Source organism: Rousettus aegyptiacus, unplaced genomic scaffold, assembly GCF_014176215.1.
Source record: "Rousettus aegyptiacus isolate mRouAeg1 unplaced genomic scaffold, mRouAeg1.p scaffold_m13_p_1, whole genome shotgun sequence".
NCBI classification, from domain to species: Eukaryota; Metazoa; Chordata; class Mammalia; order Chiroptera; family Pteropodidae; genus Rousettus; species Rousettus aegyptiacus.
The window spans coordinates 108,184,531-108,204,015 of NW_023416284.1; the positions used below are offsets into that span (position 1 = coordinate 108,184,531).

At 33.4% G+C, this 19,485-nt stretch overlaps 1 protein-coding gene and 1 pseudogene across 8 annotated transcripts in view; one reads left to right on the top strand and one right to left on the bottom strand.

Annotated features, from left to right (window-relative positions):
- The window catches only part of LOC107515265 (muscular LMNA interacting protein), a 210,903-nt gene that overhangs the window by 165,596 nt on the left and 25,822 nt on the right, over positions 1 to 19,485 (top strand). For 5 of the 8 annotated variants that reach the window (XM_016153879.2, XM_016153882.2, XM_036218910.1 and 2 more), the window contains one exon: positions 8,753 to 8,959. The exons of 2 other annotated variants lie outside the window; for them this stretch is intronic. In XM_016153879.2, coding sequence (XP_016009365.2) covers positions 8,753 to 8,959 — 207 coding nt within the window. The remainder of the gene's footprint in view (positions 1 to 8,752; positions 8,960 to 19,485) is intronic. One more of the 8 variants, XM_016153881.2, reaches the window with a different exon arrangement.
- LOC118605406 lies at positions 17,341 to 17,459 on the bottom strand (annotated as a pseudogene).

Sequence of the window (19,485 nt, forward strand, 5' to 3'; positions counted from 1 at the left end):
TAAATTGAATGGTTCCAAACTCAGTTGCTGTCACCCACCCATGTAATGGAAAATTCTGTAGCCAGAATGTTGGGCCAAATTGAAGCAGCTCACATTCACTAATCTGCCTTGTACTGGGGACAGTTCCACATGACAGGAGATGTTGGATGAGATTGTTAAGTCAATAAATTTCCCCTAGCAGCTTAACTGCCATAAATATGATTTCTAAACTCTCTGTTACAAAACGTCAGACAGTAAAGAGGATAAGACTAGATGAAAATGTATTTACTGTAGCTTAAGAAAGTACAACTGGGCAGCCTTTTGAACTGATAATGAACTGAAAATTTGCCTGGAGACAGCCTCTGAGTGCTAAAAGCAAAGTTTGAAACTACTTGCATAATTAAGTAATTGAGACTTATTAATTAACAACTTTTACATCAAAATGGCATAGGCCAGGAAGCATCATTCTGTATTGATAGATAAAAAAAAATTCTTCAGAATAAAATTTATGCTTCCTGAAATTACCTTTAAATTCATTATTGTATCAATTTGGGCTTCTTTGGAGTTATTATAAATTATCCTCATTCTCCACATATCGATTTAAAACTATGGTGATGTGCTTTGAAGCTTAGTTCTATTGATAATAAAATCAATTCACTGATGAGAGTTAAGAAACTAAAGGCTGAATGTTTTTTAGTTTTTCTGACTACTTGTGAGTTTGCAAAATGTACTGATTACTTTTTGGTCACTTAAGGTATCTAATTAGATGACATGAAGATATTTAAGTAAATAAATCCTTATTGATTTTTTAATAAAGATTTTCAATTTAATATAAAAAGCAGTTGCTAAATTGAGTTATATAAGATATTCTCTATCATATTTTTATAAATTAGTAATTTAACCCATGATAGTAAATATGTCACTTCCATATTGAAGGCCCAGAAAAATGTATAAAAAAGGTTTGGATAGAATTAAACAAGGAATATTGTTGTTTCATTTGATCTTCCCAGAATGTTTTCTTCTTCTTTTTTTTTACATGAGACGGATTCCCAGTGCATATGCCTCTCAAATTTTATTTTCCTTTGAATTTGTTTCAATAGGGAAAATAACATGCTTATGTGTGAAAATGACCATTTAGCAAATTCCTCCATACCGCTTCACAGAAAACATATTAGGACAATTATAGGAAATTTTCTTTGTTGTAGTATTTTTGTTCTTTTCTTCTGATTTTTCTTAGATACCTGATTTGCTTTCCTTGTTTACCAAACTCTCTGCTTGACATTCACTTTTGATGATTATGTGGGTGACTTTTAGATTTCTATCTAATGAGTGATCATATTATATTTCTCCTGTGACCTTCACTTTCACTTCTTTATGTCAACGAGGTGTTAATATTACAAGGCAAATAACTTTCTCATAAGGTGAAACTGACAATATTGCCTTTTATTCTGAATGACTTCTGGTTTCATCAGAAATTGCTACCTTTTCAACATTTATTTCTCAATCAAGATGGCTTATTGTTTTTTTGTCATAAAATTATCTCATCATTGCTAAGCTTTTATTAAGAAATGTTTTTCAGATTAAAATGTTTAATTTTTTAGATCTAGAAGTGATTAAGCAGTTTGCTAAACTGTTTTAATGGAGAGAGAGAACTGGTATTCCTTGTTGTGTAACATTCCTTCTGAAAGAGTTAAGAGATTTGGCTTTTTAAGTTTTGCCATGTTGTTTTCATTTATTCAAATAATAAAATCCTTGTGAGTTTTTTCTTCCTCCCTTTTGTCTTCCTTCTTTCCTTTTTTCCTTTCTTCCTTTCTTCCCTCCTCCTATGTAATAGGTAATAAACAATTTATCATAAATAACTTATGTACTATATGTAATAGATATTTTGTCATTAATACAATAAACTATTTTCTTAGTTTTATATATATTTTTAAAAATTCCCCTACAGAGACAATATTTGCATTCTCTATGAAATAATCAGAATAGATCACCTCTTCAAATTTAGGATTTTATCTCTCTCTTTTTAGGCTTTAGCTTTCTCTTGACTTTGTGTTTGAATGAAGGTTAGAAGATTAGAACTAAAGGACCATAATTTTCTGTTGCAATGTCTACATTGCTAAGGGAGACTTCTTTTCTGTACCCTTTCTCTCACCTCACATAGGGTTAAGAATCTTAAAGATATTTTTACTTGCTTTGAAATGAATATAAAAAAGATATATTTGCCACTTCTATCATAATAGAATTATGCTAATAATTCTAATAATTAGTTAAGCAACTGAATTCTGATCTTTGGTTAATGTCTGAAGGATTAGTTTCTTAACAAATACTTAGTAAATAAATAGTGTCTGACTATACCCCAATCAGCTGAGAAACAATGACAATCTGAAAGGTTTATGCAAATGTGTCTATGTTTTGTTAACCCGTGATGTCCTCATATATCTTTATCTAAGAGAGATGGTCATTGCTATATTTAGAACGTCTTATGGAAAGTATAATCCAGTTTTAAAATTAGGCCTTATTAAAATAGAATTAAAACTTCTATATTGGTTTCAGCTGAAAAGTACTAGACATAGTTAGAATGTCAAAAGAGAAGGTATCTGTGTAAAATAATTTTAAGTAATAGCCAAAGTAAGTGTTATTCAGAAATTAGAAAGTTTTATTTGTCAGCATGAGAAAAAGATGCATTCTTATGTTTTACTTCACAAGAATCTCTATACAAAACTTAAAACTCTGAGTCAGGGTCAACCTGTGAATAGAATTGTAGATGGTAGCAATCACATGCCTTTGATATGGTTTTGCACTGTGATATATAAGACAATTTTGGTAAAACTAGTGCGCCTTTCCTAGAACACTGTCTACAATAATCTCTTCCCTCCCTCCACACATAATTTGAATTCCACAACTGCCTTAAAATGATTTGGAAGATAGTTATTAACAAGTATCCTTAAGAAATGTACAGAGTAAAGGGCTTGTGATTTTCTTTAATGAATATTTTCTTTGATCTTGAGAAGTGGAATCAAGGTAGAATGTATAGATGAGAACATAGTAAAATTGGATGTAGTCTTTCAATATATATACTAAGATTGATGTGTTTGAAACATACATTATAATCTCTTAATTGTTGGAGAGGTTGTCACATTCTTTAAAGTGCGAGTGAGATTAGACAGACTTTGAATGATGACAAATGTCAGGGTCACAGAAAGATATATAAGTTAGAAAATGAGTTATGTGAAGAGAGTTGGGAATCTTTACTTTCTGTGATCCAAGGTAAAATAAAGTAGGATATTAAGGCAGAGAAAACAATAAATCCAAATGAGAAGAGCAACTAATAGAATGCATAGAAGAGAATGAGGTAGGGAACTAAAACTGTTAAATCAACTGCTCTTTGATTCCCTTAAAAAAAAAACAAACAAACAAACAAAAACAAATGCAGCTTGAGTAATCCAGCCTATAGAAAACTAAAATCAGGCTGGTGAAATAGATCATTTAAAGTAAATGCTATATGAAAAAAAGAAAACAAGATTTTAAAAAATGTATTTTTCTTCTTAATTTCAAAGCCTACATAGAAAGGAAGATCTGTCATAAATTTGTAAATTAAAAATAAGTGATTTCTTAGAGATAGGAGAACTGTAGGTTTTTAGAATTTTTCAAAATAATGTTCTGATCTCCAAAAATAAACATCCTAAGTGAAATTTAATCTATTATAGCTCAAACATCCAGATATCAATTTGTCTAATGGACCTTTAGATCTTTAACGTTTCTTTTTACCTTACTTTTCCTTGAAAATAGAAAACTACTTTTGATTAGAAAATAATTTATCAGGAACCGAATTATTAGTTATTTTTATCTAGTAGAATTGAAAGGCTTAGCATATTTACCTGCTCAAATATATGCAAGTATATATGATATTCTATCGAGTAAGTTCAGAAAAATAGAGGTGTTTTTCTCAATCTTTGGCTGAACAGTTTCCAGGAGTTTCAGGCTCTCAGGAATTGCATTTGGTCAAAAACTGGCCCTTCGCAGTGTATTATAAGTCAGGCTAGTTTTACTTTCCCATTTTAGAGCCCACATTCAGGCAGGATCTGATGATCTTATTCGTTTTGGTATGTAATTGAACCAAAGGGAGACCAGGGCAGCTCAGTTTTTCAGAAAGAGCTCTGACATGTGGGTTCTAGCTGTGATTCTGTGATAAACTAGCTGTACCTAGTACATTTGTGAAACCTGAACCTCATCAACAAAATGAGGGAACTAGACTAAACCAGTGGTTCTCAACCAGGGTGACATTATGGTTGTTAAGACTGGGGAGGTTGGTGTTACTGGCGTGTAATGGGCAGAGGCCAAGGAGGCTGTGAAACATCCTACAATGTATATAACAGTCTTCCTAAACAACAACAAAAAAATCATCCTGTACAAAGTTTCAATTGTGCTGGGACTGAGAAACTCCTGGACTATACCATCTTCTGGCTGCCTTCTAGATCCAAGAATGCTATGACCAGTGAAGCTCAATACTGTTCCTACCAGGGGCATTTTAGTTCAACTAACCTTAATTAGATGCCATATGTTTATGTTTTAACTAAGAACCTTTCCCTATTTGATATACACAGGAGGTAGTTAAGCCTCTATTTATGGAATCTCCCACAGGCCATAACTTCTACTCATAATGATAGCCCTGTTTAATAAGGGAACTATATTCTCATTGGCTCTGGATATTTCAGCAAATTGTAGCTTCCCCATCTTTCTAGAACTTTCTTCCTGTTTCTTGTATTTTCCAAATTGTTAGATTCCAGGGCAATCAACTAAAAGAGAAAATTTTAAAAGTCAGGCAATCTTTATAATAATTAAAATGCATGGTGTCGGATTAAGTCATTTCTGATACTGGACCTTATTATACATCAGTAACAGAAGGTCATTGTACAAAATACTTATGAAGGTCCCTTCTTCTTTGAAATTTTGTGTTAACGTATTTAAATATTATTGAAACCCTCCTAATATTTCATATTCTTAGATGATCAAAAAAAAAAAAAAGGAAAAAGTAGCAAGAATTACTCAAGTCATAAATTTGGAAATGGAAAGTCTTAATCTATTGTTTAGGTGAAAATTGTGACAAATTGTACCCATTATCATAGAGTTTACTACAACTTTTTTTTCTTCCTTTTGGATTGAGTAATTTCAGTTGTGAATCTTTTTTTATTTTGAATTTTTCCTTTCTTTTAAAAATCACTTCCTATTTACTTCCTCTTTATAGAGTATGAGATATCATCAGTATAATTTATATCTCTATTTTCCTTTGAATAACTATAACTTTGTTTTGCTTTTCCTTAAACTAAAACTCTGGGAGGAAAGATAATTTCTTTTCAAGATTAAATCTTTCTCTATGTATGTGCATGTGTGTGTGTGTGCATGCGTTTATAGAAAACACACGCACACATATTTGATAGTATTTTTAAGGGTTCTGATATCTGCTACTTAAATTACTTTTTTTTTTGCATTGGCGAACTTGACAGCTATTTTTCTTTTGCAAAATCCTAAGTAGAAAGGCTAAGTAGACAACTTAAAATTTAAACGAAGTTGCTTATTACAATGAAAGTGAAGACTTTAGGATAATCCCTGTATGAAACTTTGGTGATAATTTTAGCTTTTCTATCTTTTTCTGGGAGATGATGTTAGACTGGGAGACAGGCTCTGTATAAAAAGCATAATTTAGTTGCAGAACATCAACCTTTTCACTTAAATTCCTTGTTGAGACAATAATAGTTTCCATGGAACAAAATCTCAGGATGTTAAAAACTGTAAGATCATTTTTCCTTAAAATTTTAACACTTCATTAACATGAACAATACAAAAGCTACAGTGAATGCATCTAAATATAAAAATCTTGTAGCAAGAAGTTTGTAATGGTGTAATATAAAACCTATCTTGTATGTACACAGCGTGCTCAGAATTTCAAAATAGTTTAAGTGGGTTTAAAAAATAAGTTTGCTTTTAGTATCATAAAGTCAGAATTAGTTCATAGTTGTGTGCAGGGTATCTTAGATTTAAAATATTACCCCCAAATAATAAAACCATGGTCAATTCCTATTTGTCCTAACAAAGACAGAGTAGTTTCTGAAGTAAATAGTGAATGTAATACAAGTCAAGAGCACAACAGTTTAATTTTCTACATGTTTTTATAAAGAAGATTCTATCTCCTCACAGTAAGGCAGAAATCTGCAGGGATCAGTCAAGTAACAACTTTTTAACGCAATTTATACTTGGACATTTTCTACCATTTTGTGAAATTGAATAGTTCTTATGATGAAAGAATCTCTTACTGTTTTAAAATCCAGCTGGTTTCTAAAATCTCCTTCCAATCTCAAAATGACCTCTCTTAGGACTATTTTCCCTCTCTAGATGCACCCAGCAGACACTTCTGTTTTGTAGGTCTCATACTAGACTAGACACTGGGAAATTGAGAGTCTTGTCATTTCATTCAGTTTTACTTAGGAATCTATCACATATGTCTTCTCTAACATCTGATTACCCTAATTTATCAGGAATTATTTTAACCACCACCAACTTTACCCCAGGACTCAGCCCACTTGCGATGGTTGAGCATAGGGACCTTTCTTAGTCACATGCTGAGATTTCTAATCTCTGCTTCCCTCCATTTCCTCCATCTTCTTATTTCTTGTCTCCTCCCCTAATCTAAGTACACTTTTCATATTATCACTCTGATTAGTTATGTATTATTGATGTCCTGGATCCTGGACTTTTGAAACCCAAACTTTTTCTCTATCAAAAGATTATCCCTGCCATGGGTTCCCCAAATCAATTTTGAAACTCAATATCCAAATATTGACTCTTTGCTTTCTCTTTGAAATTCTCTCTTAACTGTCACCACCAAAAATCTTATCCTGAGATATGATTATGAAATTAAGCTTTAGCTGACTGGGTTGGGGAAGGATCATAGAACATAGGACTATGAGGTTGAAAGAACTAGAGTGTATTCCCTGGCTTGGGGTCCTCACAATGCTATGTACAGCTGTGGTTTCCTAATGGATGAGTGTTGCTACTTTTCTCCACACTCATTCTCTTTCCTTCTGCTCTTAACATTTAACCATGTAACACTTGTGCCAGGCTCTGCAATAGATATGAGCGATTCCATAAGAAAAAAAGAAGACAATCTCTGCCCTCCGTGGAGCTTAGAGTCTAGTGGGTTCTAAATATTCTGAACTTTGGTCTCCATCTCCTTTCTGCTACTCTTAATTTTTAGTTCAAATCAGGATTCAAAATATGAAGCTGTTGCTTTAAGTATATCTGTCTTTAAAATGCATATGGATTCTTCAAAATTAGGACTGACAAGCAAGAAGTTATGCTATATGTTCAAAATTAAGAGATAATTTATCTTGGCTTGATCTTAATGAAATGTAGTTTATTAAAATTTTTGTAATTGAGGTTTCCGTGATAGCATCTGTAAAATGTTGACATATCTTGGCTGAAGAAGCCACTCTTTAAGAAATGCATTATAACTGCTCTTGACTTTATGAACAGTGTTGTTTAAAATTAAAATTGTAGCAGAAATGCTATAATTCAGTGTTTAAATTGTTATAAGCTCCAGGAAGGAAAGGGAAGCTGAAAAGAAGTGCTGCCTTTAAAAAAAGCGTTGCTTTATCAAAGAGGTAGGAAGAAGGGAGTGAGAATGGAGTTAAAGGCTTCAATAATTTTACCCATGGTGCTCTGAGTCCCCAAAGGCACGCTGGGACAGCAGAAGCAAAGAAAAGGTAGATTTTCACCCTTCACTTCCAAAACACAGAAAAGGAGGTAACTTTAAAATGCCAGGATGCAAAAACGTCTGAGATATACAGACTTTAATAAAAAGAACCCATAGTGCCTTAAAATGCCCTTTGGTGTTGCAATGAAAATAGCTTTCGAAATCAGATGGCTGAGTAGATGGGCTTTTTTGAGAGTGGTGAATGCATCCAATTTGGCTGTAGCATTAATTTCTGATGTCCCTGCTGATATTTAATGCTACAGTATCTATAATTCCTTAATAAACAGCTTATTTATTCACTGCATACTTGTTAATTTCTTTCTAATGAACAAAGATAGTATTTACCGTATAAATTCTTGTGTTGTTGAAATTTTGCAGGATATACTGTAATCAATCAAGATAATGAATATCTTTTAAAAAATCCTGCTCCTTAGTAAAGCTTATTTTATTTTGAGAAATTCGTTCTAAGTATTTCTATATTGAAGAAGATAATTCTTAAGTAAGTGAAAAGCAGTTTAAAACATTTTCTCAGAAATAACTGTTACATATGTATTGAGACACCATTTTTGCCCTTGCTCACATGTTGATAGCTTCTGCAATGCCCTCCCCTGTCTCTCCCAATTTCTTCTAGACCCAAGCACAAGCACCCTTAAGTTAATTTCCACTCTTAACCTACCTCTTTAATGAAGACTTTCTAACCCCACCAAACCCCTTTGGGGATGAACTTTCTTCTTCCTTAAACATTTCTCCTCTCAGTACTTTCAAAAACAACAAACTTGGCACTCTTTAGGAGACACCGTTTACTTCTGCAGAAGAGGCCGGAGGTAGGAGACAGACTGGAATTATTGAAAGAAACAAATAATATGCACTGTAAAAGCAGGTATCTTGTGAGAAACCTGAGTATGAGAAGAGATTTTCTTCTTACTAGTATCAAATTCTGACATAATGTCTATAATATTTAGAATTACTTCCGAATGAGCTTGATTTTTGTCCACTAACATACTCTGCCTTTCTTCTTCCCAGGGTGTGACAATCCCTCACAAGCCTGTTTCTCTCCATCCTTTATATCAGACTAGACTCTATCCTCCTGCTAAGTCCCTGCTGCATCCACAGACCCTCTCACATGCCGAGTGTCTCACCCCAGGACCCTTCAGTCATTTGTCCTCCTTCTCACTGACTGATGAACAGGAGAATTCTCATACCCCCTTTAGTCACAACGTATACAATAAGGTGAGAATACTCTGCTGAAATGGGAATTATTCTGTACTGTGAATCTTCTTTATGCTTAACTTTTAAAACTTAAATGTGGAGGAAACATATTAAAAATATTTAAATAAATTAAGAATATTAATCTTAATCTATTTGTGGAGGCATATGACCTTACAAAAATAATAATTAACTTTGGGAAATTATTAAATATTTATTTCTCCTTTCAAAGTCATTTCCTGATTTGCATTCCTCACTGTTTTGTGTTCTAGCTCGGGGGGGGAATCCCAAAAAATTTTCTAAAACCTTATAAGGTACCATTATTAATTTATCTTCTATGCCATTATTTATTTGTCACCCAGTCTTAGTTTACTGTTCTTAAAAAGCTTCTTTAAATTACAATGCCTGAGGAAAAAACACTTATAATTGCAGTCAATGGGCAAAGAAATACTTCAAAGTTTTACAGGTATCTGTAAACATTAACATTTCATTTTAAAATGTGTCTATCTGCCTCATTATACATAGTGATGAAATATATGTAAAAGTAATGTGTTCAATACCTAAAATATATACATATATATTAAGCAAACAAGCAGAAATATTTATAGTTGGCATTGGAATGCAATCATAAATGTTCTATTAGAAACAAGCATTCAGTATCACACAAGGCTTACATGTAAGTGTCCTTTCCTCTTATGGGCATTACTGTAAGAACATTCTGTCTAGTACAGACTTTTAGACCCTGAAAATTTCCTAAATGAATTGACTCATCAAAATCAACCTGCAATTAAGTCTTTTTTAAAAATTCAAATCTTGCTTAAAAACATTTATTTAGCAAATTCTCTATATCTTATGAAATATAACACCATACTTGAAAATTGATTAAGGCCATATGTTCCAAAATGTAGTTCAACAATATTCCTTTGGCCCTGAAACGTTTTTTGAAAAAATGTTCATAAATCTAGTCTAAACACCGACATCTAAAAAGTGAACACGATTACATGAGGAAAAATTTGCTTTTTATATTTAATAGCATTTATCATAACTGAATGATCAACCCTGAATTAAACTTTTAAAATATCCATTTTCTGCAAAGAAAATGTTTCTTGGGTAAAGTTCAGGATGGCATTTTTATGACCTTTGTTTGTTTCCTACTCATGGTTTAGAAAAAGTTATTTCAGAGAAAGTATATTATTCTTAGGATTTTATATTATTTGTAATTCTTCCTGATTTAATGATTGCCAACATCTATGAGATGCATTTAGCTACTAAATAGAGTTAATAATTCTGATAAAAACATACCATTTTTTTTTTTATAAATTGTCATCTGTGATCAGGTTATAACTGGATTTTTATAGGTATCAATTGCATTAAATACCTTGTTCTTTCGTATTTTGTTTGATGTTTTCTGGAAATAGTCAGCTAGGATAGAGTCAGTATTTCATCCACATTTTAACCTGTGCTCAGTCAGACTGTATAAAAGCCGTTTGAGGTTGGACAGCTATTTTCAGTCTATACAGTTTTCATAATAGATTTTGTCTTTCAGAGTCTGAGATTTATTGATATTGAATAAAAAACATTTACATTTGGAAATAATAATAGTAATATAAGAAAATATTTCTTGATGGAAGATTTAATTGCTTAGTCTTTTAATCCAATTTTTCCTATTAAAATATATAGATTACCTAATTTGATATCTATGTTTACAAACCCTGTGTTAAAAATATTGGGTCAATAGCATTCTAAGTTATAAAAACTTGTCTTTTTTACTTGAAATAACTTCTTGTCTGGCATTGTAAAACATGATCCACCATCTAAATCAACTTTTTTTCAATACACTGATGTCATCCCCAGGTCTGATTTTACAACATTACCTGCTGAGCTCACCTCCAAACTCAGATCTTTCCACCATTCCCCCAGGAGAGCCACAATGAATTTGACTTAACTATCTTTGATGGTTCTAATCAACTAGAGCTACAGAAGGTGTTGGACAGGTTTTATTCTCCTGTTAGATCTGTAGTGCACACTCTTCTTGTTTAAATATTCATCAGACTCTACGTGTCCTAAATTGTCCCACTAATCCCTACCTTCTTCTCTTACTTTCAAGATACAGCTGTATTATATGATGTTATATCATATATGATGATACTCAGGTACTTTCCTTTTCATCTTAGAATAAAACAATGTGTCCTCTCTTTCCTCTAGTCTCATAAAGGGAGCCAATACTCTTTCATTCTTGAAAGTAATATAGCCCAGTGGGTTAGAGTATGATATCTCTAGTCAGTTTGTCAAAGTTAATTTCTTGACCTCACTCTCTCCAGATGGTTATATTGGATAAGTCATTTAGCTTTCACATACCTCCATTTAGTAACCTATAAAATGAAGATGATAGTAGTAGTCACCTTATTAGATTATTATGAGATTAAAGTGTACTAATATGTGCAAAGCACTCAGAACAGTGCCCGGAACATAACAAGAACCACGTAAGTGTTAGGTCTTATTATTAATAAGCCTTCCTAGAATCTTCATTTGTTTTTTCCCATTGGATCCTTTCTCTTTGTGTGCAGAAACCTCAAAAAAAATTTAAACATTTCCTCATTTTTTTCCTTGATAATGCTGCAAACCTAGTAATTTTAAGAATTTCTTGGAGAGTGATTTGTAGCCATTATCTCCATTCCCCTTCTATATTCTCTTTAACCTATTCTTTCTTTCACCTCAACCATTCTACTGAAATTGCTATCTAGAGGTAAACTGCTGGTCAGCAAACTCAGCTGAATTTCCTTAGTCCACTATCTGTTATTCCTTGTAGCATTTAGCATAGTTGATATTAACTCTTGAATCTTTCTCCTTGCTCTCTTTTTGGGATAATATGTATGTTCCAACTCCCTCGCTGTTTATTTGTTTTCTTTGTGGCCATTTTTCCTCCTCTACCTCTTCTCTCTAATGGCCTCGTTTTAGATATTCACCCACTCACAAGTTTCTGTAATTAATCTTCGTACTGATAATTCTCAGATCCAATTCTGCTCCTCCTCTGAGATCCAGTTTTATAACTTCAGATGCTTGCTTGTCAGTTTCCCCAGGATATTATTTTATCACCTCAAACTCATCATTCATTTTGCCTTCAACTAGTTCTGTTCTTATTTCTGTCATTGGTACTACAATTCTAGTCTCCAAACTCAAAACTTGATTGATCTATTATGATTTTTTTACTTAGTACTTATGGCTAATCATTCACCAAGTCGAAGGGATCCTTTTTTTGTTACATCTGTCACTTTATAATCTCTCAATACTATTTATTATCATTCTCCCCATATAAAATACCTTCCTGCTTTTTCTCCTTAGGAAAACCATTCTTATACTTTCTGACCTAGTCAAATTATTTTTCCTTTGTGAAGTTTCCCCATGCAACAAAATTCAAAGTGATATTTTTCTCCTTTTAATTTCTGTAATCCTTGCCTGCACCAAGGTATCTTATGCATGTTATAGGTTATCTCATCTTCATTTGTCGTGATTGTCTTAGTGTTCATCTAGGATGTGATATGCTTAATAAACTATTTTTCACATTATAGGTATAGCAATAAATATGTATTAATTATGACCAAATCTTAAATGATCCAATTTCTTCAGTAAGAGCCCAAGATGCTTGAATATTTACGATTATTTCTAATTTAAGCAGAAACTAAATCTGAGTCAATTTATGGATTTATCAGTACATTGAGCACAATTTTAGAGTATTGAGAATCTCCCTTTTTTTGAGGGTTGTATCCAATTTCCAGTGAACTTATGGACTGCCTTCTTGGCATGAGAACGTAGGTAGAGTAGGAGTGTGAAGGCAGGAGGATCTGATTTTTTTCTGCTATACGTGGACTCTGGTATCTTGTCTTGATACATGACCATCAATCTTATAGTACATTGCTGCATCCTTCTTTCTTCAGTCAACAGCTTGCCCTAGTTGACTGTAGGTTAGCTACTACTGAGCCCCTATAGCATGCATGGAAAAACATTTTCACCTGCATACTGGGAGCAGGTAAACTTTGTGAGGGTACCTACAAACCATGGATACCCTATATATCATTCTCTAATTGTTTGCTCCTGCCCGCTTTGCTGTAGGTAACTCAACAAGAGTTTATCTGTGAATTTTCTTACTCATTGAAATTTATTTATGACCCCAAAATCAATACTTGCTAGTACTTTTATGGTCATTTGTGGACATGTGAAGAACTGAAAATTTGATTGGTTGGGCAGGTTCACAGCTGAGGTTGAACAAGGTGATGCTTTACTTTCTTGTTTCAGCTATAATGCTATATAAACAATAGTCTTTTTTGTGGTTTACCTAGTGCTATGTGTTTTGAATTTCTCTTGCTTGCTGTTGGTGATTTGCTGTTTAAAATGGTGACTAAGTACAGTGCTGTCTAATGTTTTCTAAGTGCAAGAAGGCTGTAATGTGACTCACAGAGACAATACATATGTCTGGTAAACTTCCTTTAGGCATGCATTATAGTGTTATTGACTGTGAGTTCAGTGTTGATGAATCAATAACACATATTAAATAAGGTGTCTTTAAACCCAAATACACATAAAACAAGGTTATGTATGATTGATTGATAAAAATGTAATCAAACTTGTAGGAACATAGTCCTGTATTTCCCCTTGGAGAATTGGTTCAATATTTTCTAATTTCATGTTCTCAGTGAACTTAAAGAACATAACTACTGTGAATAATGAGAATCTATTGTATCTTTGGCTTTCTCTTAGAAGAGGATTCATATATTAGTAGTTAATTTGGGAAGTGGATTTAGGAAATACCAGTTAGGGGTGTGGGAAACTGAGGAAAGGAGGAGAAGGCAACTAATAAAAGGTATATCATCAAGCAAGTTACCATCGTGGGTATAACTGGAGCTTGAGTTTAATGAGTAATTCTGGCAGCTAGCTAATGTGGAACATACAAATCAGAGTTAGGCAATCTGAAGTGGGGGATGGGAATTCTGCTAGCCTTTGCTGAGGGCTGTGCTTGGGGGAGGAGAGTCTGAATCCTCAGAAAGAGCCCTCAGGCAAAGAGAAGCAGAGATCAGCAGTTTGAAGTTCAAAGGCCTGAAATTGTTACTGTTTGGGGGCTATCTGAACTTATCACCCAGTGCATGGAGGGGATAACAGCCCAGAAGTATAAATAGCACTTCTCGTTTCTTCCAGCAGCAAAGAATCAGTGAGATTTAGAAACGATTTATTAAAAGTATGTTTTAGAAAGGCAGTGCATGATCCAAGAGGGAAACATGGGTTTTCAGCAAAGAGAGCTGTAACTACACAGAAGTAGAAAGGTTTGCCCTATATTTGGGCGTGATGGGTGGTTACAAAGGTGTTGCTAGGTAATTGGCATGTGAGGTCATTTTGAATGACACTTGGCTGCTATATAGCACTTTGCCTAGTGTGCATACTCTTACCCAGAATTCAGTCTGTCATAATTAGATTCATGAACTTTTAGGAATAAACATGGTATTATAATGAAGGTACAATGAGGCTGAGGTTGTGGGTGGGTTAGGGTGGTACCTTCTGTGCATGGGTCTGTGGCCAGATTAAATCAGCTATATGTTATGGCCCTCCTGTCCTTTATCTACGGGGATGCAGGAGAGATTCTCTAACTAACAACAGGGTGTTCTTTGGACAGTCTCTAGGCTTGGCCTCCATTACTTTGTTCCCTTGTGGCTCATGTCTGACTAATTACCTAACAAGATGACATAGGTAGTCCAATGATTAACATTATATATATCCACAAATCTTATATTTATGATCTAAATTTGAAGTCCAGAATCCTGCAAATCAAAACTTTGGCTATTAAAACTCATGAGAATTATTTTTGTTTTAGATAGATAGATAGATAGATAGATAGATAGATAGATAGATAGATACAGATATAGTTGTAGATATATTGATATATGTTTTGATATATGTTGGACTATGTATGACTGCTGAAACATAAAGATTACAAAGGAAATATGCTGGGTGTGTGGAGTTACTATCTTAAAATTACATCTCATCCATAGATGTTGTACCAATTTTCCCTCCATTATGCAATATATTTCAAAATTTTTATCTTCGAAGTTAATAAAGTACTATGCACAACACATGTTTATATGGAGTCTGCCTCCTATTTTTGAGAGGTCAGTTCATTTAGAATGATTCTTCCTAGGCACCAGGAATTCTTTACCATGTCTCAACTACTTCCTTGGCCCTCAGATGAGAAACCTAAAATGCATGTAATGAACAAAAGTAGAAAGTTTATAGCCCTCCATAACTTTTATTCTTTTCTCCATTCTCTGCCTCATTTTTTCTATCTCCTGCTTTCATAATCTCTGAAGTACCCCTGTCTTTTTAAGTCAACTCAAATTTCAATTCTTCTGGCCTATTTTCACATTCCGATTTAAGTATTCAGTTTTGTGCACTTTTTTCTCTTTTCTTATTTTAACTACATTTTCTTCTTTTTATTTAACATGACTAGAGGCTGTGTAAACAGGAAGTTATCACTCATCCTTGTTTCCCCTGAGTCTCTACTCTGCCAGTTTGTACCAGCAACAAACAAGAAAACACATGGCCAGCCTATGAATAGAACTGGGAGGAGAGAAAATTAAACCTTCATAGTTGGGATGGCTTTTCTGATCTGTTGGCAGGGGAAAGGCTGGGATTTCCTACTCAGAAAGGCTCTATTTACAGTGAAAGCTTGATTTTACAAGAAAACATAAACTTTTTATAGACAGAGAGATAGCTTTGAAGCCCCAGGAGAAAATTCACAGCAGTTCTGAGAATATCTACTCTTTCAGTTTTCAGAAATTATATTGTTTGGGGGCATTGTTTGTGATCGTGCTGCCATTTTACTTCTCTTCTCCCACTATAGCTTTCACTTCAGAGCAGGAGAGAATTATTCTTCAATTCTTCCTGCCCGGAACCCCTCCCAGCTATGACAACTCCTACTCCCACTCCCATTCCCACTCCGACAACATGATTAAGTAAAACATTAATGTTATCTAAAATGTCTTTTTCCTTTTTTATAATCTATTCTTTAATGTTTTTCATTTATTCACACATATATTCCTTTTCATTCTCATTCCTCTTTGCCCATATTGCCTACACTAACGTATTTTTATTTGTATATATTTTTTCAGAAGTTCTGTTATTTTGCACGTATATAATTTAATTTACGTAAATGCTATTGTATCACAGACTTCACTCTTTTTCTATGGGTTTCTTTTTTTCTCATCTGTAAAAGAGGGTATTAAATTTGGCTCCAAAACTCTTACTCTAGGATCTGCATCAAAATTGTGTGAGGAGTTTTAGAAAAATGCTCATTACTAAGACTCAAAACTTCTAAGCTCAGAACTTACACTGAACTTGATGATCTTAAGTTTTTACCTCATCGAAAAGTCTATGCTTCCTCTATAAAAGCAAACTTTTCCTTTTTTGCTTCTTAAATTCCCTAATGATTCAGCAAGAAAGTGAACTTCATTATAAAAAATAACTTTACAAAGGAAAACTGTTTATATTAACATGCTTACACGTGCTTGATTATAATTTTTTTCTCATAAAACCCCTAGTAAGTAAAAGAAAACACATTGTTAAATAGTATATGTATTAACTTAAGTCTCAAGGTTTTTTTTTTTTTAATAAGTTATAAAATGTTGAGTTCTTAATCAACCTTCTTGTACTTGTAACATTTACAACTGGGCTGAGTGTTTATACATTCAGTACTTATGGACTTTATTGAATCATAAAATACATATTTTTTTCCTCTGCACTACTTCAATTATTAAAAGTTATTTCTTTTTGAAAAAATATCACAGCTACCACCATGTATTTTCTTATGGTTTACTTTAAGAAATTAAAGTGTCCTTTTTCATAAGAAGAGATTTTAAAATATAACGATCCTTTATATTAGAATTATGTTTTTGCTAGAAAAAAGTATTTTACTTGAAATATATTTTATCTTTATGCTATGTTAACTGATGAGTTTTTATTAATTTCTTTTCCAAGAAGCTACTCTTCAGATGGCAGAGTAAAAATAAAGAGGAAATATAACTCTTTTGCAATAAAAAGAGAGAGAGAGAGAGATAAGTAAGCAAAATGGCACTTTTCAATCCTATTCCATCTGTTATTTATCTTTTCTATGTAAAGGACCAGTCCACTTATAATAAGCCAAGACATCTATTGAAACACTGAGGAAAACTACCTAGCGAAGTACATTATGCATGGTAAACACACAGTTTAGGTAATAAACAGTCAACTCTTTAAGGCAATTGGGCTTTATCATCCTTGTTTTTTTTTTTTTTTTTTTTCGGCACGGCAACTCTTGGTTGACCTCACAGATTGCAAGGAAATTGTCAGTTTACAATCCCTTAATTTTTTTTTTTTATTTTTTACACCTGCAGCACCTAGTCATCCCGGGTGGTCTTCCATCCTAGCACTAACCAGGCCCAACCCTGCTTAGCTTCCGAGATCAGACAGGATCGGGCTTGTTCACTGTAGTATGGCCTCAGACTACTGTTTTTTGTTTTGACATCATATATTAGGGAGTTGGTGCACAGAATTCGGAATCTCTGATGAGGCTTCGTGGTGGTATGCCGTGTGTGCATGGGGTAGAAAAAAAGAAGAGAAAGAAACTTTTATATCATCTACAATAAGTAGGGGGACAAGTTTTTCCATAAACTGGCTTTAGCATGCTTCCTAGGTCATGAGCATCGTTTCTTTAAACCTTTTTGGATGTTTCACCCCATAAATGTGGACTTTTCTCTTTCACATTCCTTTTCTCCATTTGTACTTGTTTATTTTCTAATTCAATCTATTTGTAAAGTTTCTATTTTTACCATTATTGAGAATATCTTAAATGGTATTATCAGTCATTGCATAGCTACTCAGAGAATTGACTCTGAGAATCTACAGAAATCCAATAAATGAATTAACATATTCATATTACAGACATAGTTTCAACATGGGTTGAATATTTTACTTGCTCCCTGGAAGGTGATTTTTTTCCCCTACGGTTTCTTCTGATATTTTAACAGAGATCAATCAACAGGAATTAAAGAAGATTATGACTTAGCTAGAAAATCTAAAGTAATTCCAACTTTTACCTACTGGTTCAAAGGCTGAGGGAGCTTTGAAATAAAAATTTGTTTTTCTAATGTAGGCTATAAATATTTAGATCTAAATATGTGAAAACTATTTTACAAGTATATTTCAAGAATAAAGCGACATCCCTTTCAGATAAGCAGCTTACAGTTGTTAATAGCTTCAAAATGAGAAAATGAACCCTAAATTATATGATTTGGTTCAAGGTCTCAAAAACCTTGTCTAATAGCCTAATTCTCTACCAATAACGAAGAGTATAGATTTTGTAACTTCTTTTTCCAACATGACAATTAAAAACACTGGAGTCTGCAAATTGACAATGCATGATTATTTATTCATTTTACAAAGATTTATTGAGTCTCCCTTATTTACAAAGTACTGTGCCTGCGCTACCCATGCACTGGAAAATAAGGAGGTAGAAACATGAAGGGCCTTAATCAGGTACTTATTCTCTACTTGTGAAGAAAAAAGAAATTAAACAAGGTTGAGAAAATGAAAGAGATGTTGAAGAAGCAACAGAAGTCAGAAAGTATAGTTTTTGAAGTTACCAAGAAGTAAGACTGTCAGATGACTTCTGCATCCCTGGGAATAATGCATTATCTGGATTTGTGAGAAGAGGCAGGGAGCAAATCAAGGGGGTCACTGAAATTTTGTAAGAAAAAATTGATATTTAAAAAAGAGAGAAAACATGCCACTTACCTTACAGACTATTTTATTTACATTTCAAAACAATAATAAAGTAAGTTTTATACCCATTGTTTTACATATGAAGAAACTGAGGCTCAAAAAGTGTAAAGAATTTGTACAAGATTACACAAAACTAACTTAAAAACAGGTACTTCACTGATATTCATTAAGATACTTCCTACCCCGCCCCCCACCCCAAACAAAAACAAAAACATCTGTTCATGAAATAGCATCGCCACCTTCTCCACTACCACCAGAACTATATATAGGCTTTCATCTGGTCAAACAGCCCTATATACCTCAGGACTGGAACTCATCACTAAGGCCATCTGAGGTCTTTAGTTCTACAGACAGGGAAACTAAGGACTAAAAATGCAAAGTGGCACACCCAAGAGCATGATGTGAGTTATTGACAGAGCTTGGATTTCACATGAACCACATGATGCTTTTTACATTTGATCCCCAGGCTCCAACCTTCTTTTGGCAGCCACTTTCCAAAGGTTAGTGGCTAGGAGAAACACTATACATCTAATACTCTGACAAAACTTACTGAGGCAGCTACATTTACTGAAAAAAGTCATCTTGAATTTGGGAGGTAAAATCTCCTTTTATTATTAATAATATCTATTGGTGTTCTGTCTACATAATTATAAATCTTCCTGTGTGAATAAATCAAGGTACTTTATTTTCTATCATCACAGATATAAATTGCTTTGCTCTCAATTCTAAAACTTTCTGACAACTTTTGG